The sequence below is a fragment of the Mytilus californianus genome, unplaced genomic scaffold (genome assembly GCF_021869535.1).
Source record: "Mytilus californianus isolate M0D057914Y unplaced genomic scaffold, xbMytCali1.0.p SCAF_21, whole genome shotgun sequence".
NCBI classification, from domain to species: domain Eukaryota; kingdom Metazoa; phylum Mollusca; class Bivalvia; order Mytilida; family Mytilidae; genus Mytilus; species Mytilus californianus.
Window position 1 is genome coordinate 1,750,173 of NW_026262670.1, and position 25,053 is coordinate 1,775,225.

Below are 25,053 nucleotides of genomic sequence, written 5' to 3' on the forward strand. Positions count from 1 at the left end.
TGCTTATGTACAATCTGTTATGTTTTAAAGTAACTTGTAGCTGAGTGTTTTATACTATTTATGTACAATCTGTTCTGTTCTGAAGTTACTTGTAGTTGTGTGTTTTATACTGCTTATGTACAATCTGTTCTGTTCTGAAGTAACTTGTAGTTGTGTGTTTTATACTATCTATGTACAATCTGTTATGTTCTGAAGTAATTTGTAGTTGTGTGTTTTATACTGTTTATGTACAATCTGTTCTGTTCTGAAGTAACTTGTAGTTGTGTGTTTTATACTATTTATGTACAATCTGTTCTGTTCTGAAGTAACTCATAGTTGTGTGTTTTATGTTATTTATGTACAATCTGTTATGTTCTAAAGTAACATGTAGTTGTGTGTTTTATACTATTTATGTACAATCTGTTCTGTTTTGAAGTAACTTGTAGTTGTGTGTTTTATACTGCTTATGTACAATCTGTTATGTTTTAAAGTAACTTGTAGTTGTGTGTTTTATACTGCTTATGTACAATCTGTTCTGTTCTGAAGTAACTTGTAGTTGTGTGTTTTATACTATTTATGTACAATCTGCTGTGTTCTGAAGTAACTTGTAGTTGTGTGTTTTATACTGCTTATGTACAATCTGTTATGTTATGAAGTAACTTGTAGTTGTGTGTTTTATACTGTTTATGTACAATCTGTTCTGTTCTGAAGTAACATGTAGTTGTGTGTTTTATACTGCTGATGTACAATCTGTTATGTTCTGAAGTTATTTGTAGTTGTGTGTTTTATACTGCTTATGTACAATCTGCTGTGTTCTGAAGTAACATGTAGTTGTGTGTTTTATACTGCTTATGTACAATCTGTTATGTTCTGAAGTAACATGTAGTTGTGTGTTTTATACTGCTTATGTACAATCTGTTATGTTCTAAAGTAAATTGTAGTTATATGTTTTATACTGCTTATGTAAAATCTGTTACGTTCTAAAGCTACTTGTAGTTGTGTGTTTTATACTATTTATGTACAATCTGACATGTTCTGAAGTAACTTGTAGTTGCCTATTTTATACTGCTTGTGTAAAATCTGTTATGTTCTGAAGTAACTTGTAGTTGTGTGTTTTATACTGCTTATGTACAATCTGTTATGTGTTAAAGTAACTTGTAGCTGTGTGTTTTATACTGCTTATTTACAATCTGTTCTGTTCTGAAGTAATTTGTAGTTGTGTGTTTTATACTGTTTATTTACAATCTGTTTGTTATGTTCTGAAGTAATTTGTAGTTGTGTGTTTTATACTGCTTATGTACAATCTGTTATGTTTTAAAGTAACTTGTAGCTGAGTGTTTTATACTATTTATGTACAATCTGTTCTGTTCTGAAGTTACTTGTAGTTGTGTGTTTTATACTGCTTATGTACAATCTGTTCTGTTCTGAAGTAACTTGTAGTTGTGTGTTTTATACTGTTTATGTACAATCTGTTCTGTTCTGAAGTAACTTGTAGTTGTGTGTTTTATACTATTTATGTACAATCTGTTATGTTCTGAAGTAATTTGTAGTTGTGTGTTTTATACTGTTTATGTACAATCTGTTCTATTCTGAAGTAACTTGTAGTTGTGTGTTTTATACTATTTATGTACAATCTGTTCTGTTCTGAAGTAACTCATAGTTGTGTGTTTTATGTTATTTATGTACAATCTGTTATGTTCTAAAGTAACATGTAGTTGTGTGTTTTATACTATTTATGTACAATATGTTCTGTTTTGAAGTAACTTGTAGTTGTGTGTTTTATACTGCTTATGTACAATCTGTTATGTTTTAAAGTAACTTGTAGTTGTGTGTTTTATACTGCTTATGTACAATCTGTTCTGTTCTGAAGTAACTTGTAGTTGTGTGTTTTATACTATTTATGTACAATCTGCTGTGTTCTGAAGTAACTTGTACTTGTGTGTTTTATACTGCTTATGTACAATCTGTTATGTTATGAAGTAACTTGTAGTTGTGTGTTTTATACTGTTTATGTACAATCTGTTCTGTTCTGAAGTAACATGTAGTTGTGTGTTTTATACTATTTATGTACAATCTGTTCTGTTCTGAAGTAACATGTAGTTGTGTGTTTTATACTATTTATGTACAATCTGTTCTGTTCTGAAGTAACATGTAGTTGTGTGTTTTATACTGCTTATGTACAATCTGTTATGTTCTAAAGTAACTTGTAGTTGTGTGTTTTATACTGCTTATGTACAATCTGTTATGTTCTGAAGTAATTTGTAGTTGTGTGTTTTATACTGTTTATGTACAATCTGTTCTGTTCTGAAGTAACTTGTAGTTGTGTGTTTTATACTATTTATGTACAATCTGTTCTGTTCTGAAGTAACTTGTAGTTGTGTGTTTTATACTATTTATGTACAATCTGTTCTGTTCTGAAGTAACTTGTAGTTGTGTGTTTTATACTGCTTATGTACAATCTGTTATGTTCTGAAGTAACATGTAGTTGTGTGTTTTATACTATTTATGTACAATCTGTTCTGTTCTGAAGTAACTTGTAGTTGCATGTTTTATACTGCTTATGTACAATCTGTTATGTTCTGAAGTAACATGTAGTTGTGTGTTTTATACTGCTTATGTACAATCTGTTATGTTTTAAAGTAACTTGTAGCTGTGTGTTTTATACTGTTTATGTACAATCTGTTCTGTTCTGAAGTAATTTGTAGTTGTGTGTTTTGTACTGCTTATGTACAATCTGTTCTGTTCTGAAGTAACTTGTAGTTGTGTGTTTTATACTATTTATGTACAATCTGTTCTGTTCTGAAGTAACTTGTAGTTGTGTGTTTTATACTATTTATGTACAATCTGTTCTGTTCTGAAGTAACTCATAGTTGTGTGTTTTATGTTATTTATGTACAATCTGTTATGTTCTAAAGTAACATGTAGTTGTGTGTTTTATACTATTTATGTACAATCTGTTCTGTTTTGAAGTAACTTGTAGTTGTGTGTTTTATACTGCTTATGTACAATCTGTTATGTTTTAAAGTAACTTGTAGTTGTGTGTTTTATACTGCTTATGTACAATCTGTTCTGTTCTGAAGTAACTTGTAGTTGTGTGTTTTATACTATTTATGTACAATCTGCTGTGTTCTGAAGTAACTTGTAGTTGTGTGTTTTATACTGCTTATGTACAATCTGTTATGTTATGAAGTAACTTGTAGTTGTGTGTTTTATACTGTTTATGTACAATCTGTTCTGTTCTGAAGTAACATGTAGTTGTGTGTTTTATACTGCTGATGTACAATCTGTTATGTTCTGAAGTTATTTGTAGTTGTGTGTTTTATACTGCTTATGTACAATCTGCTGTGTTCTGAAGTAACATGTAGTTGTGTGTTTTATACTGCTTATGTACAATCTGTTATGTTCTGAAGTAACATGTAGTTGTGTGTTTTATACTGCTTATGTACAATCTGTTATGTTCTAAAGTAAATTGTAGTTATATGTTTTATACTGCTTATGTAAAATCTGTTACGTTCTAAAGCTACTTGTAGTTGTGTGTTTTATACTATTTATGTACAATCTGACATGTTCTGAAGTAACTTGTAGTTGCCTATTTTATACTGCTTGTGTGAAATCTGTTATGTTCTGAAGTAACTTGTAGTTGTGTGTTTTATACTGCTTATGTACAATCTGTTATGTGTTAAAGTAACTTGTAGCTGTGTGTTTTATACTGCTTATGTACAATCTGTTCTGTTCTGAAGTAATTTGTAGTTGTGTGTTTTATACTGTTTATTTACAATCTGTTTGTTATGTTCTGAAGTAATTTGTAGTTGTGTGTTTTATACTGCTTATGTACAATCTGTTATGTTTTAAAGTAACTTGTAGCTGAGTGTTTTATACTATTTATGTACAATCTGTTCTGTTCTGAAGTTACTTGTAGTTGTGTGTTTTATACTGTTTATGTACAATCTGTTCTGTTCTGAAGTAACTTGTAGTTGTGTGTTTTATACTATTTATGTACAATCTGTTATGTTCTGAAGTAATTTGTAGTTGTGTGTTTTATACTGTTTATGTACAATCTGTTCTGTTCTGAAGTAACTTGTAGTTGTGTGTTTTATACTATTTATGTACAATCTGTTCTGTTCTGAAGTAACTCATAGTTGTGTGTTTTATGTTATTAATGTACAATCTGTTATGTTCTAAAGTAACATGTAGTTGTGTGTTTTATACTATTTATGTACAATCTGTTCTGTTTTGAAGTAACTTGTAGTTGTGTGTTTTATACTGCTTATGTACAATCTGTTATGTTTTAAAGTAACTTGTAGTTGTGTGTTTTATACTGCTTATGTACAATCTGTTCTGTTCTGAAGTAACTTGTAGTTGTGTGTTTTATACTATTTATGTACAATCTGCTGTGTTCTGAAGTAACTTGTAGTTGTGTGTTTTATACTGCTTATGTACAATCTGTTATGTTATGAAGTAACTTGTAGTTGTGTGTTTTATACTGTTTATGTACAATCTGTTCTGTTCTGAAGTAACATGTAGTTGTGTGTTTTATACTATTTATGTACAATCTGTTCTGTTCTGAAGTAACATGTAGTTGTGTGTTTTTTACTATTTATGTACAATCTGTTCTGTTCTGAAGTAACATGTAGTTGTGTGTTTTATACTGCTTATGTACAATCTGTTATGTTCTAAAGTAACTTGTAGTTGTGTGTTTTATACTGCTTATGTACAATCTGTTATGTTCTAAAGTTACTTGTAGTTTTGTGTTTTATACTGTTTATGTACAATCTTGTGTGTTTTTAAGTAGTATATAATTGTGTTTTAATATTGGTATGTACAAGTTGTCATATTCTAAAGTAACTTTTTTGTAGTTTTTAGTTTATAATTTATATGAACACATTGCTTTAATTTTGAATAAACTTGGAGCTGTGTGTTTCATAGATAAGATTAACAACATATCATGTTACTAAGTAACTTGAAGTTGTGTGTTTTATACTGCTTGTGTACAATCTGTCATGTTCTGAAGTAACATGTAGTTGTGTGTTTTATACTGCTTATGTACAATCTGTTATGTTCTGAAGTAACTTGTAGTTGTGTGTTTTATACTATTTATGTACAATCTGTTCTGTTCTGAAGTAACTTGTAGTTCTGTGTTTTATACTATTTATGTACAATCTGTTTTTTTCTGAAGTAACTTGTAGTTGTGTGTTCTTAACTATTTATGTACAATCTGTTTTGTTCTGAAGTAACTCATAGTTGTGTGTTTTATGTTATTTATGTACAATCTGTTATGTTCTAAAGTAACATGTAGTTGTGTGTTTTATACTATTTATGTACAATCTGTTCTGTTTTAAAGTTACTTGTAGTTGTGTGTTTTATACTGCTTATGTACAATCTGTTATGTTCTGAAGTAATTTGTAGTTGTGTGTTTTATACTGCAGATGTACAATCTGTTATGTTCGAAAGTAATTTGTAGTTGTGTGTTTTATACTGTTTATGTACAATCTGTTCTGTGTTGAAGTAACTTGTAGTTGTGTGTTCTTAACTACTTATGTACAATCTGTTATGTTCTGAAGTAATTTGTAGTTGTGTGTTTTATACTATTTATGTACAATCTGTTCTGTTCTGAAGTAACTTGAAGTTCTGTGTTTTATACTGCTTATGTAAAATCTGTTATGTTCTGAAGTAACTTGTAGTTGTGTGTTTTATACTATTTATGTACAATCTGTTATGTTCTGAAGTAATTTGTAGTTGTGTGTTTTATACTGCTTATGTACAATCTGTTCTGTTCTGAAGTAATTTGTAGTTGTGTGTTTTATACTATTAATGTACAATCTGTTATGTTCTGAAGTAACTTGTAGTTGTGTGTTTTATACTGCTTATGTACAATCTGTTATGTTCTGAAGTAATTTGTAGTTGTGTGTTTTATACTGTTGATGTATAATCTGTTGTGTTCTGAAGTAACATGTAGTTGTGTGTTTTATACTATTTATGTACAATCTGTTCTGTTTTGAAGTAATTTGTAGTTGTGTGTTTTATACTGCTTATGTACAATCTGTTATGTTCTGAAGTAATTTGTAGTTGTGTGTTTTATACTGTTGATGTATAATCTGTTGTGTTCTGAAGTAACATGTAGTTGTGTGTTTTATACTATTTATGTACAATCTGTTATGTTTTAAAGTAACATGTAGTTGTTTGTTTTATACTATTTATGTACAATCTGTTCAGTTTTGAAGTAACATGTAGTTGTGTGTTTTATACTATTGATGTACAATCTGTTCTGTTCTGAAGTAACATGTAGTTGTGTGTTTTATACTATTTATGTACAATCTGTTCTGTTTTGAAGTAATTTGTAGTTGTGTGTTTTATACTGTTGATGTATAATCTGTTGTAATCTGAAGTAACATGTAGTTGTGTGTTTTATACTATTTATGTACAATCTGTTCTGTTTTGAAGTAATTTGTAGTTGTGTGTTTTATACTATTGATGCACAATCTGTTCTGTTCTGAAGTAACATGTAGTTGTGTGTTTTATACTATTTATGTACAATCTGTTCTGTTTTGAAGTAACTTGTAGTTGTGTGTTTTATACTATTTATGTACAATCTGTTATGTTCTAAAGTTACTTGTAGTTGTGTGTTTTATACTGTTTATGTACAATCTTGTGTGTTTTTAAGTAGTATATAATTGTGTTTTAATACTGGTATGTACAAGTTGCCATATTCTAAAGTAGCTTTTTTGTAGTTTTTAGTTGATAATTTATATGAACACATTGCTTTAATTTTGAATAAACTTGGAGCTGTGTGTTTCATAGATTAGATTTACAACCTATCATGTTACACATGTAGTTGTGTGTTTTATACTGGATATGTACAATCTGTTCTGTTCTGAAATAACTTGTAGTTGTGTGTTTTATACTATTTATGTACAATCTGTTATGTTCTAAAGTTACTTGTAGTTTTGTGTTTTATACTGTTTATGTACAATCTTGTGTGTTTTTAAGTAGTATATAATTGTGTTTTAATACTGGTATGTACAAGTTGCCATATTCTAAAGTAACTTTTTTATAGTTTTTAGTTTATAATTTATATGAACACATTGCTTTAATTTTGAATAAACTTGGAGCTGTGTGTTTCATAGATTAGATTTACAACCTATCATGTTACTAAATATAAGTTACTTGAAGTTGTGTGTTTTATACTGCTTGTGTACAATGTCATGTTCTGAAGTAACATGTAGTTGTGTGTTTTATACTGCTTTTGTACAATCTGTTATGTTCTGAAGTAATTTGTAGTTGTGTGTTTTATACTGTTTATGTATAATCTGTTATGTTCTGAAGTACTTTGTAGTTGTGTGTTTTATACTATTTATGTACAATCTGTTATGTTCTGAAGTACTTTGTAGTTGTGTGTTTTATACTATTTATGTACAATCTGTTTTCTTCTGAAGTAACTTGTAGTTATGTGTTTTATACTATTTATGTTCAAAATTAGTAACATGTAGTTTTATACTGTTTTATTGTTTTTTATTTTTAAGTATTGTGTAGTTTTATATTGTTTTACTTTTGTTTATTTAGAAGTAACTTGTAGTTTAATACTGTTTTACTGTGCTTTATTTAGAAGTAACTTGTAGTTTTATACTGTTTCACTGTGCTTTATTTTGAAGTAACTTGTAGTTTTATACTGTTATACTGTGCTTTATTTTGAAGTAGCTTGTAGTTTTATACTGTTTTACTGTTGTATATTTTGGAGTAACTTGTAGTTTAATACTGTTTTATTGTGCTTTATTTTGAAGTAACTTGTAGTTTAATACTATTTTACAGTTGTATATTTTGGAGTAACTTGTAGTTTAATACTGTTTTATTGTGCTTTATTTTGAAGTAGCTTGTAGTTTAATACTGTTTTAATGTGCTTCATTTTGAAGTATTAAACTTGTAGTCTTATACTATTTTACTGTGGTTTATTTCTTTACTTAGAAGTAACTTGTAGTTTTATACTGTTTTATTGTGATTTATTTCTTTATTTAGAAGTAACTTGTAGTTTTATACTGTTTTACTGTGATTTATTTCTTTATTTAGAAGTAACTTGTAGTTTTATACTGTTTTACTGTGCTTTATTTTGAAGTAACTTGTAGTTTAATACTGTTTTACTGTGATTTATTTCTTTATTTTTAAGTAGCTTGTCGTTTTATACTATTTTACTGTGATTTATTTCTTTATTTAGAAGTAACTTGTAGTTTTATATTGTTTTACTGTGCTTTATTTTGAAGTAGCTTGTAGTTTATTACTGTTTTATTGTGCTTTATTGTGAAGTAACTTGTAGTTTTATACTGTTTTACTGTAATTTATTTAGAAGTAACTTGTAGTTTTTTATATAATTTTTTACTGTGCTTTATTTTGTAGTAGCTTGTAGTTTAATACTGTTTTACTGTGCTTTATTTTGAAGTATTAAACTTGTAGTCTTATACTATCTTACTGTGGTTTATATCTTTATTTAGAAGTAACTTGTAGTTTTATACTGTTTTATTGTGCTTTATTTTGAAGTAACTTGTAGTTTTATACTGTTATACTGTGCTTTATTTAGAAGTAACTTGTAGTTTTATACTGTTTGACTGTGCTTTATTTTGAAGTAGCTTGTAGTTTTATACTGTTTCACTGTGATTTATTTAGAAGTAACTTGTAGTTTTATACTGTTTCACTGTGCTTTATTTTGAAGTAACTTGTAGTTTTATACTGTTATACTGTACTTCATTTTGAAGTAACGTTTAGTTTCATACTGTTATACTTTGCTTTATTTAGAAGTAACTTGTACTTTTATATTGTTTTACTGTGCTTTATTTTGAAGTAACTTGTAGTTTAATACTGTTTCACTGTGCTTTATTTTGAAGTAACTTGTAGTTTAATACTGTTTTACTGTGCTTTATTTTGAAGTAACTTGTAGTTTAATACTGTTTCACTGTGCTTTATTTTGAAGTAACTTGTAGTTTTATACTGTTTTACTGTGATTTATTTAGAAGTAACTTGTAGTTTTATACTGTTATACTGTGCTTCATTTTGAAGTAACGTTTAGTTTCATACTGTTATACTGTGCTTTATTTAGAAGTAACTTGTACTTTTATACTATTTTACTGTGATTTATTTCTTTATTTAGAAGTAACTTGTAGTTTTATACTGTTTCACTGTGCTTTATTTTGAAGTAACTTGTAGTTTTATACTGTTTCACTGTGCTTTATTTTGAAGTAACTTGTAGTTTTATACTGTTTTACTGTGATTTATTTAGAAGTAACTTGTAGTTTTATACTGTTATACTGTGCTTCATTTTGAAGTAACGTTTAGTTTCATACTGTTATACTGTGCTTTATTTTGAATTAACTTGAAGTTTTATACTATTTTACTGTGATTTACTTCTTTATTTAGAAGTAACTTGTAGTGTTATACTGTTTTACTGTGCTTCATTTTGAAGTAATGTTTAGTTTCATACTGTTATACTGTGCTTTATTTAGAAGTAACTTGTAGTTTTATACTGTTTTACTGTGCTTTATTTTGAAGTAAGGTGTAGTTTTATACCGTTTTACTGTGATTTATTTAGAAGTAACTTGTAGTTTTATACTGTTATACTGTGCTTCATTTTGAAGTAACGTTTAGTTTCATACTGTTATACTGTGCTTTATTTAGAAGTAACTTGTACTTTTATATTGTTTTATTGTGATTTATTTAGAAGTAACTTCTAGTTTTATACTGTGCTTCATTTTGAAGTAATGTTTTGTTTCCTACTGTTTTACTGTGCTTTATTTTGAATTAACTTGAATTTTAATACTGTTTTACTGTGCTTTATTTTGAAGTAACTTGTAGTTTAATACTGTTTTACTGTGCTTTATTTTGAAGTAACTTGTAGTTTTATACTTTATTACTGTGATTTATTTAGAAGTAACTTGTAGTTTTATACTGTTATACTGTGCTTCATTTTGAAGTAACGTTTAGTTTCATACTGTTATACTGTGCTTTATTTAGAAGTAACTTGTACTTTTATACTATTTTACTGTGATTTATTTCTTTATTTAGAAGTAACTTGTAGTTTTATACTGTTTCACTGTGCTTTATTTTGAAGTAACTTGTAGTTTTATACTGTTTCACTGTGCTTTATTTTGAAGTAACTTGTAGTTTTATACTGTTTTACTGTGATTTATTTAGAAGTAACTTGTAGTTTTATACTGTTATACTGTGCTTCATTTTGAAGTAACGTTTAGTTTCATACTGTTATACTGTGCTTTATTTAGAAGTAACTTGTACTTTTATATTGTTTTATTGTGATTTATTTAGAAGTAACTTCTAGTTTTATACTGTGCTTCATTTTGAAGTAATGTTTTGTTTCCTACTGTTTTACTGTGCTTTATTTTGAATTAACTTGAAGTTTTATACTATTTTACTGTGATTTATTTCTTTATTTAGAAGTAACTTGTAGTGTTATACTGTTTTACTGTGCTTCATTTTGAAGTAACGTTTAGTTTCATACTGTTATACTGTGCTTTATTTAGAAGTAACTTGTAGTTTTATACTGTTTTACTGTGCTTTATTTTGAAGTAAGGTGTAGTTTTATACCGTTTTACTGTGATTTATTTAGAAGTAACTTCTAGTTTTATACTGTGCTTCATTTTGAAGTAATGTTTTGTTTCCTACTGTTTTACTGTGCTTTATTTTGAACTAACTTGTAGTTTAATACTGTTTTACTGTGCTTTATTTTGAAGTAACTTGTAGTTTTATACTTTATTACTGTGATTTATTTAGAAGTTACTAGTAGTTTTATACTGTTATACTGTGCTTCATTTTGAAGTAACATTTAGTTTCATACTGTTATACTGTGCTTTATTTAGAAGTAACTTGTACTTTTATACTATTTTACTGTGATTTATTTCTTTATTTAGAAGTAACTTGTAGTTTAATACTGTTTTACTGTGATTTATTTTGAAGTAACTTGTAGTTTTATACTGTATTACTGTGATTTATTTAGAAGTAACTTGTAGTTCTATACTGTTTTACTGTGCTTCATTTTGAACTAACTTGTAGTTTTATACTGTTTTACTGTGATTTATTTAGAAGTAACTTGTAGTTTTATACTGTTATACTGTGCTTCATTTTGAAGTAACGTTTAGTTTCATACTGTTATACTGTGCTTTATTTAGAAGTAACTTGTACTTTTATATTGTTTTATTGTGATTTATTTAGAAGTAACTTCTAGTTTTCTACTGTGCTTCATTTTGAAGTAATGTTTTGTTTCCTACTGTTTTACTGTGCTTTATTTTGAATTAACTTGAAGTTTTATACTATTTTACTGTGATTTATTTCTTTATTTAGAAGTAACTTGTAGTGTTATACTGTTTTACTGTGCTTCATTTTGAAGTAACGTTTAGTTTCATACTGTTATACTGTGCTTTATTTAGAAGTAACTTGTAGTTTTATACTGTTTTACTGTGCTTTATTTTGAATTAACTTGTAGTCTTATACTATTTTACTGTGATTTATTTCTTTATTTAGAAGTAACTTGTAGTGTTATACTGTTTTACTGTGCTTCATTTTGAAGTAACGTTTAGTTTCATACTGTTTCACTGTGCTTTATTTAGAAGTAACTTGTAGTTCTATACTGTTTCACTGTGCTTTATTTAGAAGTAACTTGTAGTTTTATACTGTTTCACTGTGCTTCATTTTGAAGTAACTTGTAGTTTAATACTGTTTTACTGTGATTTATTTTGAAGTAACTTGTAGTTTAATATTGTTTTACTGTGCTTCATTTAGAAGTAACTTGTAGTTTTATACTATTTTACTGTGATTTATTTCTTCATTTAGAAGTAACTTGTAGTTTAATACTGTTTTACTGTGCTTTATTTTGAAGTAACTTCTAGTTTTATACTGTGCTTCATTTTGAAGTAACTTTTTGTTTCTTACTGTTTTACTGTGCTTTATTTTGAAATAACTTGTAGTTTTATACTATTTTACTGTGATTTATTTCTTCATTTAGAAGTAACTTGTAGTTTTATACTATTTTACTGTGATTTATTTCTTTATTTAGAAGTAACTTGTAGTTTAATACTGTTTTACTGTGCTTTATTTTGTAGTAACTTGTAGTTTTATACTGTTTTACTGTGATTTATTTCTTCATTTAGAAGTAACTCGTAGTTTAATACTGTTATACTGTGCTTTATTTTGAAGTAACATGTAGTTTTATACTATTATTTACTATGGTTTATTTCTATATTTAGAAGTAACTTGTAGTGTTATACTGTTATACAGATCTTTATTTCTTTATTTAGAAGTAACTTGTAGTTTAATACTGTTTTACTGTGCTTTATTTTGAAGTAGCTTGTAGTTTTATACTGTTTTACTGTGGTTTATATCTTTATTTAGAAGTAACTTGTAGTGTTATACTGTTATACAGATCTTTATTTCTTTATTTAGAAGTAACTTGTAGTTTTATACTGTTTTACTGTGCTTCATTTTGAAGTAACGTTTAGTTTCATACTGTTATACTGTGTTTTATTTAGAAGTAACTTGTAGTTCTCTACTGTTTTACTGTGCTTTATTTTGAAGTAACTTGTAGTTTAATACTGTTTTACTGTGCTTTATTTTGAAGTAGCTTGTAGTTTTATACTATTTTACTGTGATTTATTTCTTTCTTTAGAAGTAACTTGTAGTTCTATACTGTTTTACTGTGCTTTATTTTGAAGTAACTTGTAGTTTAATACTGTTTTACTGTGCTTCATTTTGAAGTAGCTTGTAGTTTTATACTATTTTACTGTGGTTTATATCTTTATTTAGAAGTAACTTGCAGTTTTATACGGTTTCACTGTGCTTTATTTTGAAGTAACTTGTAGTTTAATACTGTTTTACTGTGCTTTATTTTGAAGTAGCTTGTAGTTTTATACTATTTTACTGTGATTTATTTCTTTCTTTAGAAGTAACTTGTAGTTCTATACTGTTTTACTGTGCTTTATTTTGAAGTAACTTGTAGTTTAATACTGTTTTACTGTGATTTATTTTGAAGTAACTTGTAGTTTTATACTATTTTACTGTGATTTATTTCTTTCTTTAGAAGTAACTTGTAGTTTAATACTGTTTTACTGTGCTTTATTTTGAAGTAACTTGTAGTTTAATACTGTTTTACTGTGCTTCATTTTGAAGTAACTTGTAGTTCTATACTGTTTTACTGTGCTTTATTTTGAAGTAACTTGTAGTTCTATACTGTTTTACTGTGCTTCATTTTGAACTAACTTGTAGTTTTATACTGTTTTACTGTGATTTATTTAGAAGTAACTTGTAGTTTTATACTGTTATACTGTGCTTCATTTTGAAGTAACGTTTAGTTTCATACTGTTATACTGTGCTTTATTTAGAAGTAACTTGTACTTTTATATTGTTTTATTGTGATTTATTTAGAAGTAAGGTGTAGTTTTATACCGTTTTACTGTGATTTATTTAGAAGTAACTTGTAGTTTTATACTGTTATACTGTGCTTCATTTTGAAGTAACGTTTAGTTTCATACTGTTATACTGTGCTTTATTTAGAAGTAACTTGTACTTTTATATTGTTTTATTGTGATTTATTTAGAAGTAACTTCTAGTTTTATACTGTGCTTCATTTTGAAGTAATGTTTTGTTTCCTACTGTTTTACTGTGCTTTATTTTGAATTAACTTGAAGTTTAATACTGTTTTACTGTGCTTTATTTTGAAGTAACTTGTAGTTTAATACTGTTTTACTGTGCTTTATTTTGAAGTAACTTGTAGTTTTATACTTTATTACTGTGATTTATTTAGAAGTAACTTGTAGTTTTATACTGTTATACTGTGCTTCATTTTGAAGTAACGTTTAGTTTCATACTGTTATACTGTGCTTTATTTAGAAGTAACTTGTACTTTTATACTATTTTACTGTGATTTATTTCTTTATTTAGAAGTAACTTGTAGTTTAATACTGTTTTACTGTGATTTATTTTGAAGTAACTTGTAGTTTTATACTGTATTACTGTGATTTATTTAGAAGTAACTTGTAGTTCTATACTGTTTTACTGTGCTTCATTTTGAACTAACTTGTAGTTTTATACTGTTTTACTGTGATTAATTTAGAAGTAACTTGTAGTTTTATACTGTTATACTGTGCTTCATTTTGAAGTAACGTTTAGTTTCATACTGTTATACTGTGCTTTATTTAGAAGTAACTTGTACTTTTATATTGTTTTATTGTGATTTATTTAGAAGTAACTTCTAGTTTTATACTGTGCTTCATTTTGAAGTAATGTTTTGTTTCTTACTGTTTTACTGTGCTTTATTTAGAATTAACTTGAAGTTTTATACTATTTTACTGTGATTTATTTCTTTATTTAGAAGTAACTTGTAGTGTTATACTGTTTTACTGTGCTTCATTTTGAAGTAACGTTTAGTTTCATACTGTTATACTGTGCTTTATTTAGAAGTAACTTGTAGTTTTATACTGTTTTACTGTGCTTTATTTTGAATTAACTTGTAGTCTTATACTATTTTACTGTGATTTATTTCTTTATTTAGAAGTAACTTGTAGTGTTATACTGTTTTACTGTGCTTCATTTTGAAGTAACGTTTAGTTTCATACTGTTATACTGTGCTTTATTTAGAAGTAACTTGTAGTTTTATACTGTTTTACTGTGCTTTATTTTGAATTAACTTGTAGTCTTATACTATTTTACTGTGATTTATTTCTTTATTTAGAAGTAACTTGTAGTTTTATACTGTTTTACTGTGCTTTATTTTGAATTAACTTGAAGTTTTATACTATTTTACTGTGATTTATTTCTTTATTTAGAAGTAACTTGTAGTGTTATACTGTTTTACTGTGCTTCATTTTGAAGTAACGTTTAGTTTCATACTGTTATACTGTGCTTTATTTAGAAGTAACTTGTAGTTTTATACTGTTTTACTGTGCTTTATTTTGAATTAACTTGTAGTCTTATACTATTTTACTGTGATTTATTTCTTTATTTAGAAGTAACTTGTAGTTTTATACTGTTATACTGTGCTTCATTTTGAAGTAACTTGTAGTTTAATACTGTTTTACTGCGCTTTATTTTGAAGTAATGTTTAGTTTCATACTGTTATACTGTGCTTTATTTAGAAGTAACTTGTAGTTTTATACTGTTTCACTGTGCTTCATTTTGAAGTAACTTGTAGTTTAATACTGTTTTACTGTGATTTATTTTGAAGTAACTTGTAGTTTAATATTGTTTTACTGTGCTTTATTTAGAAGTAACTTGTAGTTTTATACTATTTTACTGTGATTTATTTCTTTATTTAGAAGTAACTTGTAGTTTAATACTGTTTTACTGTGCTTTATTTTGAAGTAACTTCTAGTTTTATACTGTGCTTCATTTTGAAGTAACTTTTTGTTTCTTACTGTTTTACTGTGCTTTATTTTGAAATAACTTGTAGTTTTATACTATTTTACTGTGATTTATTTCTTCATTTAGAAGTAACTTGTAGTTTTATACTATTTTACTGTGATTTATTTCTTTATTTAGAAGTAACTTGTAGTTTAATACTGTTTTACTGTGCTTTATTTTGTAGTAACTTGTAGTTTTATACTGTTTTACTGTGATTTATTTCTTCATTTAGAAGTAACTCGTAGTTTAATACTGTTATACTGTGCTTTATTTTGAAGTAACATGTAGTTTTATACTATTATTTACTATGGTTTATTTCTATATTTAGAAGTAACTTGTAGTGTTATACTATTATACAGATCTTTATTTCTTTATTTAGAAGTAACTTGTAGTTTAATACTGTTTTACTGTGCTTTATTTTGAAGTAGCTTGTAGTTTTATACTGTTTTACTGTGGTTTATATCTTTATTTAGAAGTAACTTGTAGTGTTATACTGTTATACAGATCTTTATTTCTTTATTTAGAAGTAACTTGTAGTTTTATACTGTTTTACTGTGCTTCATTTTGAAGTAACGTTTAGTTTCATACTGTTATACTGTGTTTTAATTAGAAGTAACTTGTAGTTCTCTACTGTTTTACTGTGCTTTATTTTGAAGTAACTTGTAGTTTAATACTGTTTTACTGTGCTTTATTTTGAAGTAGCTTGTAGTTTTATACTATTTTACTGTGATTTATTTCTTTCTTTAGAAGTAACTTGTAGTTCTATACTGTTTTACTGTGCTTTATTTTGAAGTAACTTGTAGTTTAATACTGTTTTACTGTGCTTCATTTTGAAGTAGCTTGTAGTTTTATACTATTTTACTGTGGTTTATATCTTTATTTAGAAGTAACTTGCAGTTTTATACGGTTTCACTGTGCTTTATTTTGAAGTAACTTGTAGTTTAATACTGTTTTACTGTGCTTTATTTTGAAGTAGCTTGTAGTTTTATACTATTTTACTGTGATTTATTTCTTTCTTTAGAAGTAACTTGTAGTTCTATACTGTTTTACTGTGCTTTATTTTGAAGTAACTTGTAGTTTAATACTGTTTTACTGTGATTTATTTTGAAGTAACTTGTAGTTTTATACTATTTTACTGTGATTTATTTCTTTCTTTAGAAGTAACTTGTAGTTCTATACTGTTTTACTGTGCTTTATTTTGAAGTAACTTGTAGTTTAATACTGTTTTACTGTGCTTTATTTTGAAGTAACTTGTAGTTTAATACTGTTTTACTGTGCTTCATTTTGAAGTAACTTGTAGTTCTATACTGTTTTACTGTGCTTTATTTTGAAGTAACTTGTAGTTCTATACTGTTTTACTGTGCTTCATTTTGAACTAACTTGTAGTTTTATACTGTTTTACTGTGATTTATTTAGAAGTAACTTGTAGTTTTATACTGTTATACTGTGCTTCATTTTGAAGTAACGTTTAGTTTCATACTGTTATACTGTGCTTTATTTAGAAGTAACTTGTACTTTTATATTGTTTTATTGTGATTTATTTAGAAGTAACTTCTAGTTTTATACTGTGCTTCATTTTGAAGTAATGTTTTGTTTCCTACTGTTTTACTGTGCTTTATTTTGAATTAACTTGAAGTTTTATACTATTTTACTGTGATTTATTTCTTTATTTAGAAGTAACTTGTAGTGTTATACTGTTTTACTGTGCTTCATTTTGAAGTAACGTTTAGTTTCATACTGTTATACTGTGCTTTATTTAGAAGTAACTTGTAGTTTTATACTGTTTCACTGTGCTTCATTTTGAAGTAACTTGTAGTTTAATACTGTTTTACTGTGATTTATTTTGAAGTAACTTGTAGTTTAATATTGTTTTACTGTGCTTTATTTAGAAGTAACTTGTAGTTTTATACTATTTTACTGTGATTTATTTCTTCATTTAGAAGTAACTTGTAGTTTTATACTATTTTACTGTGATTTATTTCTTCATTTAGAAGTAACTTGTAGTTTAATACTGTTTTACTGTGCTTTATTTTGAAGTAACTTCTAGTTTTATACTGTGCTTCATTTTGAAGTAACTTTTTGTTTCTTACTGTTTTACTGTGCTTTATTTTGAAATAACTTGTAGTTTTATACTATTTTACTGTGATTTATTTCTTCATTTAGAAGTAACTTGTAGTTTTATACTATTTTACTGTGATTTATTTCTTCATTTAGAAGTAACTTGTAGTTTAATACTGTTTTACTGTGCTTTATTTTGAAGTAACTTCTAGTTTTATACTGTGCTTCATTTTGAAGTAACTTTTTGTTTCTTACTGTTTTACTGTGCTTTATTTTGAAATAACTTGTAGTTTTATACTATTTTACTGTGATTTATTTCTTCATTTAGAAGTAACTTGTAGTTTTATACTGTTTTACTGTGATTTCTTTCTTTATTTAGAAGTAACTTGTAGTTTAATACTGTTTTACTGTGCTTTATTTTGAAGTAACTTGTAGTTTTATACTGTTTTACTGTGATTTATTTCTTCATTTAGAAGTAACTCGTAGTTTAATACTGTTATACTGTGCTTTATTTTGAAGTAACATGTAGTTTTATACTATTATTTACTATGGTTTATTTCTATATTTAGAAGTAACTTGTAGTGTTATACTGTTATACAGATCTTTATTTCTTTATTTAGAAGTAACTTGTAGTTTAATACTGTTTTACTGTGCTTTATTTTGAAGTAGCTTGTAGTTTTATACTGTTTTACTGTGGTTTATATCTTTATTTAGAAGTAACTTGTAGTGTTATACTGTTATACAGATCTTTATTTCTTTCTTTAGAAGTAACTTGTAGTTTTATACTGTTTTACTGTGCTTCATTTTGAAGTAACGTTTAGTTTCATACTGTTTTACTGTGTTTTATTTAGAAGTAACTTGTAGTTCTCTACTGTTTTACTGTGCTTTATTTTGAAGTAACTTGTAGTTTAATACTGTTTTACTGTGCTTTATTTTGAAGTACCTTGTAGTTTTATACTATTTTACTGTGATTTATTTCTTTCTTTAGAAGTAACTTGTAGTTCTATACTGTTTTACTGTGCTTTATTTTGAAGTAACTTGTAGTTTAATACTGTTTTACTGTGCTTCATTTTGAAGTAGCTTGTAGTTTTATACTATTTTACTGTGGTTTATATCTTTATTTAGAAGTAACTTGCAGTTTTATACGGTTTCACTGTGCTTTATTTTGAAGTAACTTGTAGTTTAATACTGTTTTACTGTGCTTTATTTTGAAGTAGCTTGTAGTTTTATACTATTTTACTGTGATTTATTTCTTTCTTTAGAAGTAACTTGTAGTTCTATACTGTTTTACTGTGCTTTATTTTGAAGTAACTTGTAGTTTAATACTGTTTTACTGTGCTTCATTTTGAAGTAGCTTGTAGTTTTATACTATTGTACTGTGGTTTATATCTTTATTTAGAAGTAACTTGCAGTTTTATACGGTTTCACTGTGCTTTATTTTGAAGTAACTTGTAGTTTAATACTGTTTTACTGTGCTTTATTTTGAAGTAGCTTGTAGTTTTATACTATTTTACTGTGATTTATTTCTTTCTTTAGAAGTAACTTGTAGTTTTATACTGTTTCACTGTGCTTTATTTTGAAGTAACTTGTAGTTTAATACTGTTTTACTGTGATTTATTTTGAAGTAACTTGTAGTTTTATACTATTTTACTGTGATTTATTTCTTTCTTTAGAAGTAACTTGTAGTTCTATACTGTTTTACTGTGCTTTATTTTGAAGTAACTTGTAGTTTAATACTGTTTTACTGTGCTTTATTTTGAAGTAACTTGTAGTTTAATACTGTTTTACTGTGCTTCATTTTGAAGTAACTTGTAGTTCTATACTGTTTTACTGTGCTTTATTTTGAAGTAACTTGTAGTTCTATACTGTTTTACTGTGCTTTATTTTGAAGTAGCTTGTAGTTTTATACTATTTTACTGTGGTTTATATCTTTATTTAGAAGTAACTTGTAGTGTTATACTGTTATACAGATCCTTATTTCTTTATTTAGAAGTAACTTGTAGTTTAATACTGTTTTACTGTGCTTTATTTTGAAGTAGCTTGTAGTTTTATACTGTTTTACTGTGGTTTATATCTTTATTTAGAAGTAACTTGTAGTGTTATACTGTTATACAGATCTTTATTTCTTTATTTAGAAGTAACTTGTAGTTTAATACTGTTATACTGTGCTTCATTTTGAAGTAACGTTTAGTTTCATACTGTTATACTGTGTTTTATTTAGAAGTAACTTGTAGTTCTCTACTGTTTTACTGTGCTTTATTTTGAGGAATTAAACTTGTAGTTTTATACTATTTTATTGTGATTTATTTCTTTATTTTGAAGTAACTTGCAGTTTTATACTGTTTCACTGTGCTTTATTTTGAAGTAACTTGTAGTTTAATACTGTTTTACTGTGATTTATTTTGAAGTAACTTGTAGTTTTATACTATTTTACTGTGATTTATTTCTTTCTTTAGAAGTAACTTGTAGTTCTATACTGTTTTACTGTGCTTTATTTTGAAGTAACTTGTAGTTTAATACTGTTTTACTGTGCTTTATTTTGAAGTAACTTGTAGTTTAATACTGTTTTACTGTGCTTCATTTTGAAGTAACTTGTAGTTCTATACTGTTTTACTGTGCTTTATTTTGAAGTAACTTGTAGTTCTATACTGTTTTACTGTGCTTCATTTTGAACTAACTTGTAGTTTTATACTGTTTTACTGTGATTTATTTAGAAGTAACTTGTAGTTTTATACTGTTATACTGTGCTTCATTTTGAAGTAACGTTTAGTTTCATACTGTTATACTGTGCTTTATTTAGAAGTAACTTGTACTTTTATATTGTTTTATTGTGATTTATTTAGAAGTAACTTCTAGTTTTATACTGTGCTTCATTTTGAAGTAATGTTTTGTTTCCTACTGTTTTACTGTGCTTTATTTTGAATTAACTTGAAGTTTTATACTATTTTACTGTGATTTATTTCTTTATTTAGAAGTAACTTGTAGTGTTATACTGTTTTACTGTGCTTCATTTTGAAGTAACGTTTAGTTTCATACTGTTATACTGTGCTTTATTTAGAAGTAACTTGTAGTTTTATACTGTTTTACTGTGCTTTATTTTGAATTAACTTGTAGTCTTATACTATTTTACTGTGATTTATTTCTTTATTTAGAAGTAACTTGTAGTGTTATACTGTTTTACTGTGCTTCATTTTGAAGTAACGTTTAGTTTCATACTGTTTCACTGTGCTTTATTTAGAAGTAACTTGTAGTTTTATACTGTTTCACTGTGCTTCATTTTGAAGTAACTTGTAGTTTAATACTGTTTTACTGTGATTTATTTTGAAGTAACTTGTAGTTTAATATTGTTTTACTGTGCTTTATTTAGAAGTAACTTGTAGTTTTATACTATTTTACTGTGATTTATTTCTTCATTTAGAAGTAACTTGTAGTTTAATACTGTTTTACTGTGCTTTATTTTGAAGTAACTTCTAGTTTTATACTGTGCTTCATTTTGAAGTAACTTTTTGTTTCTTACTGTTTTACTGTGCTTTATTTTGAAATAACTTGTAGTTTTATACTATTTTACTGTGATTTATTTCTTCATTTAGAAGTAACTTGTAGTTTTATACTGTTTTACTGTGATTTATTTCTTTATTTAGAAGTAACTTGTAGTTTAATACTGTTTTACTGTGCTTTATTTTGAAGTAACTTGTAGTTTTATACTGTTTTACTGTGATTTATTTCTTCATTTAGAAGTAACTCGTAGTTTAATACTGTTATACTGTGCTTTATTTTGAAGTAACATGTAGTTTTATACTATTATTTACTATGGTTTATTTCTATATTTAGAAGTAACTTGTAGTGTTATACTGTTATACAGATCTTTATTTCTTTATTTAGAAGTAACTTGTAGTTTAATACTGTTTTACTGTGCTTTATTTTGAAGTAGCTTGTAGTTTTATACTGTTTTACTGTGGTTTATATCTTTATTTAGAAGTAACTTGTAGTGTTATACTGTTATACAGATCTTTATTTCTTTCTTTAGAAGTAACTTGTAGTTTTATACTGTTTTACTGTGCTTCATTTTGAAGTAACGTTTAGTTTCATACTGTTATACTGTGATTTATTTAGAAGTAACTTGTAGTTCTCTACTGTTTTACTGTGCTTTATTTTGAAGTAACTTGTAGTTTAATACTGTTTTACTGTGCTTCATTTTGAAGTAGCTTGTAGTTTTATACTATTTTACTGTGGTTTATATCTTTATTTAGAAGTAACTTGCAGTTTTATACGGTTTCACTGTGCTTTATTTTGAAGTAACTTGTAGTTTAATACTGTTTTACTGTGCTTTATTTTGAAGTAGCTTGTAGTTTTATACTATTTTACTGTGATTTATTTCTTTCTTTAGAAGTAACTTGTAGTTCTATACTGTTTTACTGTGCTTTATTTTGAAGTAACTTGTAGTTTAATACTGTTTTACTGTGATTTATTTTGAAGTAACTTGTAGTTTAATACTGTTTTACTGTGCTTCATTTTGAAGTAACTTGTAGTTCTATACTGTTTTACTGTGCTTTATTTTGAAGTAACTTGTAGTTCTATACTGTTTTACTGTGCTTTATTTTGAAGTAGCTTGTAGTTTTATACTATTTTACTGTGGTTTATATCTTTATTTAGAAGTAACTTGTAGTGTTATACTGTTATACAGATCCTTATTTCTTTATTTAGAAGTAACTTGTAGTTTAATACTGTTTTACTGTGCTTTATTTTGAAGTAGCTTGTAGTTTTATACTGTTTTACTGTGGTTTATATCTTTATTTAGAAGTAACTTGTAGTGTTATACTGTTATACAGATCTTTATTTCTTTATTTAGAAGTAACTTGTAGTTTAATACCGTTTTACTGTGATTTATTTAGAAGTAAATACTAGTTTTATACTGTTATACTGTGCTTCATTTTGAAGTAACGTTTAGTTTCATACTGTTATACTGTGTTTTATTTAGAAGTAACTTGTAGTTCTCTACTGTTTTACTGTGCTTTATTTTGAGGAATTAAACTTGTAGTTTTATACTATTTTATTGTGATTTATTTCTTTATTTTGAAGTAACTTGCAGTTTTATACTGTTTCACTGTGCTTTATTTTGAAGTAACTTGTAGTTTAATACTGTTTTACTGTGCTTTATTTTGAAGTAGCTTGTAGTTTTATACTATTTTACTGTGATTTATTTCTTTCTTTAGAAGTAACTTGTAGTTTTATACTGTTATACTGTGCTTTATTTTGAAGTAACTTGTAGTTTTATACTGTTTACCTGTGATTTATTTCTTTCTTTAGAAGTAACTTGTAGTTTTATACTGTTTTACTGTGCTTTATTTTGAAGTAACTTGTAGTTTTATACTGTTTTACTGTGCTTTATTTTGAAGAAACTTGTAGTTTTATACTGTATTACTGTGCTTTATTTAGAAGTAATTTGTAGTTTTATAATGTTTCACTGTGCTTTATTTTGAAGTAGCTTGTAGTTTGTTACTGTTTTATTGTGCTTTATTGTGAAGTAACTTGTAGTTTTATACTGTTTTACTGTGCTTTGTTTTCAAGTAACATGTAGTTTTGTGTCTTTTATTGTACATGTACCATAAGACGACGTATCATAAAATGATTTTTCTATGAAGTATTAAATTAAAGTAGTTTTGAATGTGACTATTTTACTTACACCTTGAAAATCAATGTTTGCATCATTCTGTAGACTTAATTTTAAGGCTTCTATATCTCCAGTAACAGCAGCTGTTATAAGTTTCTGTAAGTAGATTGTTATGAATGTCCTTACTGTTAAATTAGGTAATAATTATATATTCTTCTGTATAGCAATGACTACATAAATCAGTAGTATCTTTCCTTAATAAAACATTCAGACAGAGAGGAAATATTTAAAAAGCGTGTAATTGTTGGAATTTATGCATTTTATATTATCAAGATAAACAAAAATTGTTAACCTTAAAGAAATATTTTTTTAAAAATAAAATAAAATAAAAATACAATGTTTTTGTTGTTAAAATGTTTGTTAAAATTATTCTGCCATCATGTGTTAGCACTCTTGCACAGTGGAACGAATTATACAATAAATTATTGTCAGTTGTGTTCTGTGTAAACTTTGTGTTTAATTAACGTCTTTATTTCCAAATATAGACGACATTTTACTGGCAATTCCGTACCATTTCGACTGGCTTCCCTTGGCCAGAGGTACTACTCCCAATCGCGTCGGGAATACTGTAAAGTGTTGAAAAAATTTAAACACAAGTCATCAGGATACAAAAAATCTTGTAATCTGGTAAAGTTGCTATTTATAACGTTACTCACCATAGCAACATTGTGACGTTTTAATTTTCTCAACCCGATTTTGTACCTCAGCATGATTTTATGTATTGTTTTCTATCCTGATGACGGTGGCCTAGCCATCGAAACATGTCGCTCTCAATAAATTACTGAAGCATTCCTTAAAGTGTTGTTGTTACTGGACCTTCTACATTTTATGTTTTTATCTTAACGACCCTGCATAATGGAGGTATCCACTTTATGGAATCTACTGACAGAAGATTTACCAGGCGTTGGTTCACTTGTGTTTAAATTTTTATATAAATGTATGTAGACTGAATAAATGTAGATGTGGGTTATAATAAAGTAATGAGACTATAACCCAACAAGAAAAACAATTTTTGGATTAAAATGTTGTGTTGAATCAATTGGCCTTTATATCATAAAATAGATACATGTATGTCTTATTCAACTCACACGAATTTAACAATGTCAAGGGGAGAGAACTTCTGTATTTGTTTTATTTAGTAAAATTGTCCAATATTTTTTTCTAATAACACTATAGACCTATGAATTACATATTTGACATTTTAAATAAGGATTCTGAAGGTACTACATAAATAATACACTGTCTACTACTGGAAAGAACTTTACAGAGTATACACTCATATTTGAAAAATATTTGATAAATTTCATACTAAAAAACTTAAATTGCATTTTGTTTGTCATCAGTTACTCAATACTGATTCAAATGCTTTTTGTGTAACTAAACTGCCACTCAGTATTGTATGATAATAAGCATAGCACTCCCGTGTAAGTTATTGACACCCTTACCTCAGAGGATATATATTAAAGTTACTAGGAAATCTGCATATGTGCAAGTGTCACCCGTGTAATGAGTACAAGATAAGACAATCAATTAAGTGTCACCCGTCTTATGAATAGAAGATAAGACAAGTGTCACCCAAGTTATGAGTAGAAGGTAAGACGATCAAGTGTCACCCGTGTAATGCGAAGAAGATAAGACAATTAAGACGATCTCTGCTATTAGTTATTAGCAACACCTTAGTTTGTCAAATGTTTTGAGTGCACCTTGCTTTGTCCCAGTTTTGTATTTTTTTGTTTGATCTGTGTTCTTGGAATAAGTAGTTTTGTAGTTCACCTAGTATTCTACTAGTTTTTATCTCAAATTATCACATACTTGTATCTATTTGTACAATAATGGGGAACAAAACCACACATGACAAGGAGACTATTAGGTAAATCTTACCTTATTCCAATCCTCCATTATATCCTAAAAATAGATAAGAAAAATTATATTCAATAACTAATGTTGAGTTATCATTGAGG

At 26.7% G+C, this 25,053-nt stretch overlaps 1 protein-coding gene across 12 annotated transcripts in view; it reads right to left on the reverse strand.

The window, feature by feature from the left end:
• The window catches only part of LOC127731936 (uncharacterized), a 144,403-nt gene that overhangs the window by 85,910 nt on the left and 33,440 nt on the right, over window positions 1-25,053 (reverse strand). For all 12 annotated transcript variants that reach the window (XR_007995913.1, XR_007995912.1, XM_052240807.1 and 9 more), the window contains 2 exons: window positions 24,974-24,997; window positions 23,105-23,188 (listed from right to left, as the gene is read on the reverse strand). Coding sequence is in view for 10 of the 12 variants with exons in the window: in XM_052240807.1 (XP_052096767.1) it covers window positions 23,105-23,188; window positions 24,974-24,991 (102 nt within the window). In the remaining 2 variants the exon portion in view is untranslated. The remainder of the gene's footprint in view (window positions 1-23,104; window positions 23,189-24,973; window positions 24,998-25,053) is intronic.